The sequence below is a fragment of the Ovis aries genome, chromosome X, assembly GCF_016772045.2.
Source record: "Ovis aries strain OAR_USU_Benz2616 breed Rambouillet chromosome X, ARS-UI_Ramb_v3.0, whole genome shotgun sequence".
Taxonomy (NCBI): domain Eukaryota; kingdom Metazoa; phylum Chordata; class Mammalia; order Artiodactyla; family Bovidae; genus Ovis; species Ovis aries.
The window spans coordinates 28,688,443-28,700,720 of record NC_056080.1 but is presented as its reverse complement, the minus strand read 5'-3'; the positions used below and the strand labels follow the sequence as shown (position 1 = coordinate 28,700,720).

At 38.3% G+C, this 12,278-nt stretch overlaps 1 protein-coding gene across 1 annotated transcript in view; it reads right to left on the bottom strand.

Annotated features, from left to right (window-relative positions):
• Positions 1–12,278, bottom strand: part of IL1RAPL1 (interleukin 1 receptor accessory protein like 1) — a 1,455,753-nt gene that overhangs the window by 56,684 nt on the left and 1,386,791 nt on the right. The window contains exon 7 of the mRNA XM_060407978.1: positions 742–874. Coding sequence (XP_060263961.1) covers positions 742–874 — 133 coding nt within the window. The remainder of the gene's footprint in view (positions 1–741; positions 875–12,278) is intronic.

Here is a 12,278-nt window from a genome sequence, read left to right as displayed (position 1 = left end):
CTGAATACCTCAATATTTAAAAGTAAGCAAACAAATATGTTAATTATTTTTTAAAAAAGAAGAGGCATAAGTATTATGCCCTCAAAATAGGTATATTTTTATGATTATTTGCTATTATTCCACTATATTAATATTTAGACCTTAAAGTTAGCCTAAAAAAGGTAATAAAAGCATGTTTTGTATTACCATTCCTATCAAGTGTTTTATAGTCTACACGATGCCTCAAATATGTAGCAACATATACAAGGAAGTGACAGAGACGATGTTTGAATCCTAAAACACATGATGTTGAATCCTAAAAACCTGTTAACACTGGGTTGGCCAAAAAGTTCCTTTGTGTTTTTCCAGAAAATGGTATAGAAAAACCCAAACAAACTTTTTGGCCACCCAATATTTCCTCTCAACAATAAAAAAAAAAAAAAAAAAGAGCTCTCATCAACTAAAGGTACAATACCACATTTTCCATATTTGATGCTATTTTGGTAATCTCACATTCAGTTTTTTCCTTAGTGGAAAATTCCTTTTTATTTCTCTTAAATTCTTTGCAAATGGCACTCAGGTTTTACAATTTCATAGTCACTCCCTCAAGGATAGTTTTCCTCCTTGCCATTAAATGTTGTAACATTTTTAGTATGATAGTAAAACACCCCCAACCCCCTTCTTTTTTAGCTCACTTTCTATTCACTAACGCAGCAAATGTGAATCCTGACTGAACAAGTTAAAAGAGACAAATTACTTTACCTAATGTCACTTTCCCAAACTCGATTTTCATCCAGATCTTCAATAAACTTCTCTCCTTTCATCCAGTAAATTAAAGGACTGACATCTCCGCTGTACCCAAAGAAAGCTCTGCAGGTGAGATTAGCTGAATCACCTGTGGAGAGAAGTGATAGAAATGTGTTGTAAAACTGTTGATACACTCTTATTTTAGGCAAACTGGCACGTAAAACTTTAATCACTTCATTGATTTAATGAAACATCTCTCTAAAGCAATATTTTTCACATATTTTCCATCTGTCAAATTAACAGAATGTGTGCTTTTGGCAGCTTGCTTAATGGAATGTGAATTACTTATCAGATTATGAAGAACACTGGTCAGTTATTCTACAGAACTTTACTTTCATTTAAGTTTGCCTCATGTTTCCATATGAATAGATTGAGGTTATGAATTATTGGGAAGGGTACTTCAGAGGTGATGTGCACTTCTCAAAGCACATGCTCAGCTGCTTCAGTCATGTCCGACTCTTTGCCACCCTACTGACTGTAGCCCACCAGGCTCCTCTGTCCTTAGTATTCTCCAGGCAAGAATACTGGAGTGGGTTGCCATGCCCTTCTCCAGGGGATCTTCCCGACCCAGGGATCAAACCTGGGTCTGCATTGGCAGGTAGGTTTTTTACTACTGTGATATTAGACAAGTACATAATGTTGATAATATGAGATCTTATAAAGCAGTTAGAAGATGTTTCTCAGTCCTGAATGTGGGAAAGAGAAAGAGAACCAAATGTTTTGATGGGAAAGAAATGGAACTGCAAAATGCAGGATTCCTTACAAATGTTACTAAAATATTTGCACTATATGAAGAATAGTATTTTAATTAAGGAAACCAGCACACATTCAGGTAAAAAAAAAACACATTATTAAAATACAAATGGACAACACCTGAGAATAAATATTTGGGCTGTTTATAAAACATAAAATCAATACTACTACTGTGGAGATGAGTTTCTTCCAATGTACTACTCAAGAGAGGCCACTGTAATGATGAATACAGACTGATTACTTAGTAAGGTAAGTGGAAGTCTCTGACTGAAAAGTGGGAGCGAATTTAATGCCAACAGAAACTGAGGCATATTTCTGGACAAGTAACGTGATTTTGCAAACACCTGATTTCCTCAAGCCTCAGGCAGCATTAGAGAACTGAAATATTCCAGTACTATTATAGTTTTAAGATCTTGCTGCCTCCAAGCAGAGCTAGAAAATGTGGGATGGCAAAGAGACCTATAGGGACCTACTCCAGAATGGACTGGAGCAGGGGAACTCTTAAGGATACCTTAAGTAAGGCAAATTTATTCATTTCATAAATTCCTGAGAATATTCTTTGAGAGGACTTTGACAAATCTGTGACTTTAAGGTGAAGAGAAGGAGGTTCCTAAAGTCTAAGAGCTAAGCTATGAGTTAATAGTGAACATTGCCTGAAACTGGGCTTATCAGTGATTCTACCATATAAACCTAGAGAAAAGCATAATTCACTTACAGATGCACTCTTTGTAAGTCCTGGTATGGGTCAACCTGTATGTAAACTTTATTCTCTAAGTTCTACAAGAAAATTTTTATTGGATAAAATTCATATTATTATCTTATGTCCATTGTGTAAGACTAGTTCATAACTGAATTCTTGCTCTTCTAATATTTTTAAGATGGCATGATACAGTCTTTCCTTTTATCTTATCCTTCTTTATGTCTGAATGTCTTCCGAGTAAGTGATTCCTTAGAGACTTTGATTCTATATGCAATAATCATTATTAGTGACCAGATAAATCAAGTTCAGAAAATGTCTACAAACTTTTATAAGGCAAATGGAGCTTTAAATGATCTCTTTTATTATTAATTTTGATACATAAGTATTTTGTTAATATTTTAATATGCAACCCCCCTCCCTGAGAGAATAACTTACCTTATACAATGGATAATTGAATGTCAATCTTACTGATTAGAAACCATAGATTTCTATGGGAAATGTCAATCCAATGGTTCAGAACAACTTTTAAATCCAGTATTCTTTGCTTTTACATTTTTCTAAGAGCACTGGCTTTTATGTAACTCAACTACCTGTTACAGTGTCAAGGTAGTCATAAATTCAACAGTAAATCTCAAAATACTACATAGTGTGATGATTAATATCATATGCCAAGAGAATCAGCATATATTACAGAGTTCAAAAATTTACATGTCAATAATTTACACAATCTGTGTTTTAAGGGAACGAGATTTAGCTTTTAGGTAGGAGTTAATGACTGAGACTCATAAATAGAAATCTCCAGAAATTATCTCATTTTCCATTACAGTTTTACTAAATTTGGGGGATCATAAATAATGATCATGTCACTAGCAACTCAGCCTAACATTATTTAGCAGAGAAGTCAATTGAATCCCTCATTGGGAACTGAATTTTTCTCTCTTGTCACCCTCCTACCTTCCCAGATCAACTGATTTGCTATTATCTAACTCCTCCTTTTTCTCAACTATTGGCTTTGTGCTGCCACACCTAGTAAATGGCTCCTGCACCCATGTAAGAAACGACTGGCTTTTTCAATCATCTTCACTCACCTTGTCTTTGACTACTTATCATGCCTTGAGCTCCAGTGCTGGGGGTATCCCAAGTGCTATGGGGGCACCCAGAGGACCTCTACTCAGACCTGGGTTGGGCTTACTGTGGGTTAGAGAGTGGAATTCATGCAAAGAATAAAAGAAGGTGGAGGGGAAAACAGAAAAGCACTCCAGGTAGAGAGGAAAGAACCTGAGTGATAGAATGTCAGGGAACTTTGGAGGAAGTCAGTAACTTCAGAGTTGTTGAAACCAAGCTACATGTAGTGGGTAGCATTGGGGTGAGGATTTGGGGGAAAATCATGAGGCCAGAGCAGTGGCAGCCCTGATCTCCCATGAAGGCCATGTTGAAGATGTGGGAATTCCATTTAAGGGCGATTCTAAGTTGGGGAAAGGTTTCAGGTAGGAGATTGACATGGGCCCACTTGCAGTCTAAAGAAATCACTCTTTTTGTATTTGCCAAACTGGGATTGGAGAGAGTTCCAAGAGAACTGAGAAAGATTGAGAATTTTATGATACTTCAGGACCATACAAGGGACCTTCACTGCAAAGAGAGGATTATATCCACATAATTCCTTCCTTCCTTTCTTACTTGCTTTTTGGCCGCACCACTTGGCATGCGGGATCTTCATTCCCCAACCAGGAATTGAACCCCAGCCCCTTGCATTGAAAGCACAGAGTCTTAACCACTGGACCAACAGGGAAGTCCCTCTGCATAGTTTCTTAAAAGGACAAAGTACAGGTTATAGTAGTGATGACAGATCACTGTGCTTTTTATCAATATGATAGTAGGAACCCTCTCAAAGCACAGATTACAAGGAAGCCTGATAAGGTAGAAAATACATTTTTCATTTTTATAATTTATCTGCATCACTGTGTGTGTGTGTAGGAGAGAGACAGACAGATTAAACAGTTGCCAGCTGCTTCTCAAAACAATCAGGAGAGAAAGTCAACTTGAGCAGAGATCTGTTCTGTGAAGTTGTTGTTGTTCAGTTGCTCAGTCATGTCAGACTCCTTGTGAATCCATGGACTACAGCATGCCAGGCCTCCCTGTCCTTCACTATCTCCCCAAGTTTGCTGAAATTCATGTCCATTGGGTTGATGATTCCATCCAACCATCATCTGCTGCCTCCTTCTCCTCCTGCCCTCAATCTTTCTCAGCATCAGGGTCCTTTCCAAAGAGTCAGCTCTTCACATCAGGTGAGGAAAGTATTAAAGCTTTAACTTCAGCATCAGTCCTTCTAATGAATATTCAGGGTTGATTTCCTTTAGGATTGATTGGTTGGATCTCCTTGCTGTCCAAGGGACTCTCAAGAGTCTTCTCTGCCACTATAGTTCGAAAGGAAAAATTCTTCAGCACTCAGCCTTCTTTCTGATTCAACTCTCACATGCATACATGACTACTGGAAAAGCCATAGCTTTAACTATTTGGACCTTTGTCAGAAAAGTGATGTCTCTGCTTTTTAAAATGCTGTCTAGGTTTGTCATAGCTTTTCTTCCAAGGAGTAAGCGTCTTTTAATTACATGGCTGCAGTCACTGTCCACAGTGATTTGGGAACTCCAAAAAAATAGTCTGTCACTATTTCCATTTTTTCCTCATCTATTTGCCATGAAGTGATGAGACCAGATGTCATGATCTTAGCTTTTTGCATGTTGAGTTTTAAGTCAGCTTTTCATTCTCCTCTTTCACTTTCATTAAGAGCCTCTTTAGTTCCTCTTCGCTTTCTGCCATAAGGGTGGTGTCATCTGCATATCTGAGGTTACTGAAATTTCTCCCAGCAATCTTGATTCCAGCTTGAGCTTCATCCAGCCTGGCATCATTCATGATGTGCTCTGCATATAAATTAAATAAGCCAGGTGACAATATACACCCTTGATGTACTCCTTTCCCAATTTTGAACCATTCTGTTGTTCCATGTCCAGTTCTAACTGTTGCTTCTTGATTTGCATAGACGTTTCTCAGGAGGCAGGTAAAGTGGTCTGGTATTCCCATCTCTTGAAGAATTTTCCAGTTTGTTGTGATCCACACAGTCAAAGGCTTTAGTGTAGTCAATGAAGCAGAAGTAGATGTTTTTCTGGAATTCTCTTGCTTTTTTGATGATCCAACAGATGTTGGCAATTTGATCTCTGGTTCCTCTGCCTTTTCTAAATCCAGCTTGAACATCTGGAAGTTCTCAGTTCATGAACTGTTGAAGCCTACCTTGAAGGATTTTGAGCATTACCTTGCAAGCATGTGAAATGAGTGCAATTGTGTGGTAGTTTGAACATTCTTTGGCATTGGCCTTCTTTGGGATCGGAATGAAAGCTGACCTTTTCCAGTCCTGTGGCCACTGCTGAGCATTCCAAATGTGCTGGCATATTGAGTGCGGCACTTTCACAGCATCATCTTTTAGGATTTGAAATAGCTCAGCTGGAATTCCATCACCTCCATTAGCTTTGTTCATAGTAATGCTTCCTAAGGCCCACTTGACTTCACACTACAGAATGTATGGCTCTAGGTGAGTGATCACATTATCATGGTTATCCAGGTTATTAAGACCATTTTTGTACAATTCTTCTGTGTATCTTTGCTACTTCTTAATGTCTTCTGCTTTTGTTCAGTTTGGTTCAGTTCAGTTGCTCAGTCATGTCTGACTCTTTGTGACCCCATGGACTGCTGTTAGTTTCATACCGTTTCCATTCTTTATTGTGCTCATCTTTGCACCAAATGCTCCCTTGGTGTCTCTAATTTTCTGGAAGGGATTTTTAAAATTGTTTCTCTTAATGATACCTATTTGTGTGTCTGAACAGAGTTACTACTTCCATTCTTATGCAAAGCTCTGTTTCTCAAGAAAGGACACTAGAAGCCCAGTGGAGTCAATCTTGAGAGAAGGCCAGGTGACATCAAGCTCACCTGAGGCTCACCAACCGCTTAAGTGTTGGTGAGGAAAGCTGAATCCATCTAATATTTGGTTGGGCAAAAATTTCATTTTTTTAAAAAACTAGCTTAAGGGAAACCCAAATGAACTTTTGGGCCAACCCAATACTTTTCATTTGGGAAATGGTGGCTAATCACATGAGCATCTGTTAGGAGCTGTGACCTCAGACCCCAAGTGTGTACTGCCTGTGTTTGAAAGCAGAAATAAATGACTATAATTCCTTCCCCTCAGGTTAAATAAAAATAGGAGTGAATAGAATATCATGGGGCAGGGTGGGGCCCAGGGAGAGATGATGCACTTCTACTCAATAAGGGTAGATAGGAATTCCTAAGTGTAACTACGAAAATTAGGAAAATATAATTAGCAAATTTTGTTTAGAAAGCTAATTAGGCAATTAGGAAAGAGGAATTAGGAAAATAAAAATAATATGACTGTGTTTGTACCTCGGGCTGATGAAGCAGGATATGCAGTTACATAATAGGATTTTAGCATCTGAATTTTATGAGTAGTTAATCCATGATCTATTTTACATTCTCATGCTTTTTATAAAATTGTGATTAATGGTTTAGAGTTCTTTTTAAACAATTTATTATTATTAAAAATTATTATTGGAGTATAATAGCTTTACAATGTTGTGTTAGTTTCTGCTGTACAACAATGTGAATCAGCTGCACATATACATATATCTCCTTCCTCTTGAGCCTCCCTCCACATTTTCACACTTTTTAATATTATATTCTTTGCTTCAAAGTCTCCTCACTTCCACGTAGCAAATTCCTTCTCCTCCATTAAGTTCTATTTGAAATAGCACCTCTTACAAAAGACTGACTTGGCTTTTCTAGGAATCCTTAGTCAACTCTGTCTTTTCTCCTCTCTTCCTCTTGGAACAGGTTTGCTTCCCTGGTGGCTCAGTGGTAAAGAATCCGCCTGCCAATGCAGGAGACACACAGGAGATGCAGGTTCATTCCCTGGATTGGGAAGATTCCCTGAAGGAAATGGCAACCTACTCCAGTGTTCTTGCCTGGAAAATTCCATGGATAGAGGAGCCTGGCAGGCTACAGTCCACGGGGTTGCCAAAAGTCTGACATGACAGAGAACAGAGGAACAGTTATTATCACTATTGCAACCCCTAATGGTACCATTAACCTTGTTCCTTCTAGCAAACTTCCACTAACTTTCAGGTCAGAGGGTATTTTATACACTCATATCTTCTACAATATCATTTAGTTTAGATGAATATGGCTTCAGATTATATTTCTTTACTTAATCCATTGAGTGTTGAACTCATTGTCAAAAAAAAAAAAAAAACAAAACACCTTACTCCTACTCCACCCAAACCAGATTTTGACTCAGCAAGTGTGGAAGGTTCCAGGGATTTTAATTTTTAACAAGCACTCCCAGGTGCTTTTCATGCAAGTGGTTACAGTTAACTGTCTGGAACAATTTCTTTTTACCTTGGACTCTTTAAATTGGAGTTGAGGCTGAGAAAAGCAACAAGATTGAAAAACATTCCGTCAGCTCCTTAAGCAGGAGGCAAGGACAGGGTGGCTAGGAAAGAGGGTTCATAATGACAGTGGTAGGTAGCGAGGTAACTGGCATAGACAAGAAATAGCTTGTACAACTGGGTCACTGATGAGCCAACCCAAGCTACAGAAATATGCCAGCTTTCCAAAGGGATGTAGGAAAAATATTTGTGTTCCAATGGAAAACTACTCATTTTTCTACTTCACACCATTCTGAGTTACCAGATTTTTAGCCCTTTCCCTGTCTTTGAGCTATTCTTCAACTCTTTGTAACTCTTTGTAGGTAACTGATATGGAAATGCTCTCATGTCTGGGGACTTCCCTGGTAGTCGTGTGGTTAAGACTCTACATTTCCACTGCAGGGGGCTTGGGTTAGAACTCTGGTCATGGAATGGGCAGGGAACTAAGATTCCGTGTGTTGGGAGGCCAAAAACAGAAAGAAAAGTCCATGAATGGAATAAAAATGAAAATAAAACATATCAATGTAAAAATTGTCTCATATCTGGTAGCCATTTGACTTAATTTCCCACCTGCTCCCCTAGCCTTGCTCTCCACCTCAACTCAGGGAAAAATCAATTTTGTCTCTACTTGGAATTTATCTCAGCATTGCTTTCTTCTGTTTTATAAACTATTTTGACTTTACTTTGAATTGATCATAACATCTGTCTGTTCCCTTCCTACCATATGAGCAAAAATTCTTTTTATACTTTAACATGTATTCATTTCAATATCTGTATGAAAGTCACAACTGTACATTTTTTTTCTGAAAATGATGTTAATAGGAATACCATATTAGACTCACTGCTGATTATTACCATTCATACAAGCCACACACATGGTATTCATATGTTCACAGTATGTCTCTGACATCTGTATAACTACTGAAAGATTTAAAAACACTCTCCTTATTTCTCTTTCTTTTTTCAAATAGAAGTATAAGCAATGTAATTTTATCTTTACTCTAAGTCCAAACTATTTAACTTGTTATCAAGAGAACTATCCATCTTTTCTATCTTTTGCTCTCTAATTTGCTATAACATGCAATTTCTGTTAAGGCAAGCCTAGCGTGAGATTTAGAGAGCCAAGCACCAAAGCTCTCCCTTATCTTCTTCTAAGTTAAAAAAACAAAACAAAACAAAAAAAACCCTCCAGTCTGATCTCAGATACCCAAGTGATAACGTTAATACTATTTACCCTACTTAATCTGAAAAATAGGAAATTAGCATTAGAATTCCACAGGTTATAGAAAAGAGTCACATTAATTTAATTTCCTCGTTGATTTTTTTTTGTTGTTGTTTTTCTTCAAATAATAACAGAAAACTTTAAGATATCACCTCGGGAGTCACACACATCAAGTATATCAGTCAGCCAGGGTTGGAGCCCTGAAGATAATGGTATTCTTGCTGTCTCAAGTTGATATCTGTAAAAGCTTCAGTAAATTGCACTAAATGCTTCAGCTCAATCTTACCAGGTTCCGAAGGAAGCACTCTAAAATTGATCATAAAAAATCATTTGCTATCTAAAATGAGAACAATGCTTGTCATAGGGCAGGCTTTCAAGTAGGCTATAATGTGAGGGGGCCTTAGAGGAAAAATAATACATTTTCTCTTCAACCCACAGATCCCAATCAGCACTAGGGACACTTGTTATTTAGTGCGACCTTCTTGTAATTAGATATCATTTGGCCATTTCTAAAACTGCTGACAGCAGAGATTCTCTCTCCACTAGAGGACACTCTCTAACTTATTGAAAAAAAAAAAAAACACACAAACTTTTTTTTTTTTTCAATTAAAAGGAAATTTCTTCCCTAATTAGAAGCATCAGCATCCAGAGATCTTACTAGTTGGAATTAAGAAACAGTGAGCATTTTGTTCTTAAATAAGATGGTGAATAGTAGTGGGGGGTTTAATTTCATTTGCACCATTAATCATGGATATTAAAATTACTCTACAGTCACAGTAAAGATGAATGTTTTGCCAAAGCCCTTCCATTTAAGATAAAAGCAAAGTGGTTTACAAAACATATTTATCTTGTGCCATTGGTTATACAGAATGGCTCTTCTTCCAGAAAGCTTTATTCTGAAATGAAGAATCTCTGTCTCTGTTTCTCTCTCAAACACACACACAAAGTTCCCTTGGAAATTGCTCAAGACATTTTACCCAAATAAGTATTAGGACCTATGACACGTAACAGTTGCCAGGATCTAACCACAGAGAGTTCTTTGAAAATCAGAGATTTAGCTAAGAATCCCAAAAGAGAAGAAAGAAATGGAAGAGATAGGTTATATTAAGCTCAGAGTTGAGGATGTTATTCCTGCAGGATGTAACAACGTCTGCTCAAATTTCAAGGGAAAAAAATTACAGAAAAACAAGACATGCACTTTTAAATTTGCTAACCATAATTCTGCTGTAGTGTCAGATTTCCTTATGAAAAGGCATCTTATACTATCTTACAACATATTTCTGTCGATTTGAAGAACAAAACAAGTTATTTGGCTGGTCAGTAAATTGCAAGGGGATTTAAGCAACCACAAATAACTTGGAGGTAAATGAGTTCATGTACATACACAGTAATGTTCAAAATTCTCCAAGCCAGGCTTCAACAGTACAAGAACCATGAACTTCCAGATGTTCAAGCTGCATTTAGAAAAGGCAGAGGAACCAGAGATCAAATTGCCAACATCTGTTGGATCATCAAAAAAGCAAGAGAGTTCCAGAAAAACATCTACTTCTGCTTTATTGACTACGCCAAAGCCTTTGACTGTGTGGATCACAACAAACTGGAAAATTCTTCAAGAGATGGGAATACCAGACTACCTGACCTGCCTCTTGAGAAATGTGTATGCAGGTCAGGAAGCAACAGTTAGAACTGGACACAGAACGACAGACTGGTTCTAAATAGGGAAAGGAGTACATGAAGTCTGTATATCGTCACCCTGTTTATTTAACTTATATGCAGAGTACATATGGAGAAGGAAATGGCAACCCACTTCAGTATTTTTGCCTAGAGAATCCCATGGACAAAGGAGCCTGGTGGGTATAGTCCATGGGGTTGCAAAGAGTTGGACATGACTGAGTGACTAACACACACACATCATGAGAAATTCTGGTGAGGATGAAGTGCAAGCTGGAATCAAGATTGCTGGGAGAAATATCAATAACCTCAGATATGCAGATTACATTACCCTTATGGCAGAAAATGAAGAAGAACTAAAGAGCCTCGTGATGAAAGTGAAAGAGGAGAGTGAAAAAGTTGGCTTAAAACCCAACATTCAGAAAACGAAGATCATGGCATCTGGTCCCATCACTTCATGGCAAATAGATGGGGAAACAGTGAAAACAATGAGAGATTTTTTTCTTTTTTTTTTTTTTTTTTGGTTCCAGCGTCACTGCAGATGGTGACTGCAGCCATAAAATTAAGACACTTGCTCCTTGGAGGAAAAGCTATCACCAACCTAGACAGCATATTAAAAAGCAGAAACATTACTTTGTCAACAAAGGTCTGTCTAGTCAAGACTATGGTTTTTCTAGTAGTCATGTTTGGATATGAGAGTTGGACTATAAAGAAAGCTGAGCACCAAAGAATTGATGCTTTTGAATTGTGGTGTTGGAGAAGACTCTTGAGAGTCCCTTGGACTGCAAGGAGATCCAACCAGTCCATCCTAAAGGAAATCTACCCTGAATATTCATTGGAAGGACTGATGCTGAAGCTGAAACTCCAGTACTTTGGCCACTTGATGCAAAGAACTGACTCATTTGAAAAGACCCTGATGCTGGAAAAGATTGAGGGCAGGAGGAGAAGGGGACGACAGAGGATGAGATGATTGGATGGCATCACCTACTCAGTGGACATGAGTTTGAGTAAACGCCAGGAGTTGGGGGCGGACAGGGAGGCCTGGCGTGCTGCAGTCCATGGGGTTGCAAAAATTTGGACACGACTGAGAGACTGAACTGAACATACACAGTACCCCTGGTGAGTGAGTGCTCACAAGTTGTTAGCAATTATTACTATTACTACTGCTATCATTACACTGTGACTTAAAGTTTTCTATAAGTGATGACTTGCAGTTCAAGCATCGAATTAGGCCAAACTATGGAGAAGGAAATGGCAGCCTAGAGAATCCCAGGGAGTGGGGGAGCCTGGTGGGCTGCCATCTATGGGGTCGCACAGACTCAGATACGACTGAAGCAACTTAGCAGCAGTAGCAGCAGCAGCATGCCCTTCAGGAGCCTGGGGGTTGCATAGTGGAATTTGAATGAATTATTGGGATTTTTCCCACATCAACTGGAGAAAGGCAGGCAGTGGCAGAGCCTCTCTAGAATGGAGAGGAAATCTCGGGCATTTGAGAGGAAAGGGTGAACAAAATGGTAACATTATGATTGTACTGTTTTTAGATAGCTCAAAGATTCTTGCAAGGACTTGTATGGTAGCTCAGGAGGGCGGCTTTCTAGATGAATGATCCAAAAGTTTCTCACATGTTAGGAGAGCCACATTTGTCAACCCAAAAGATCTC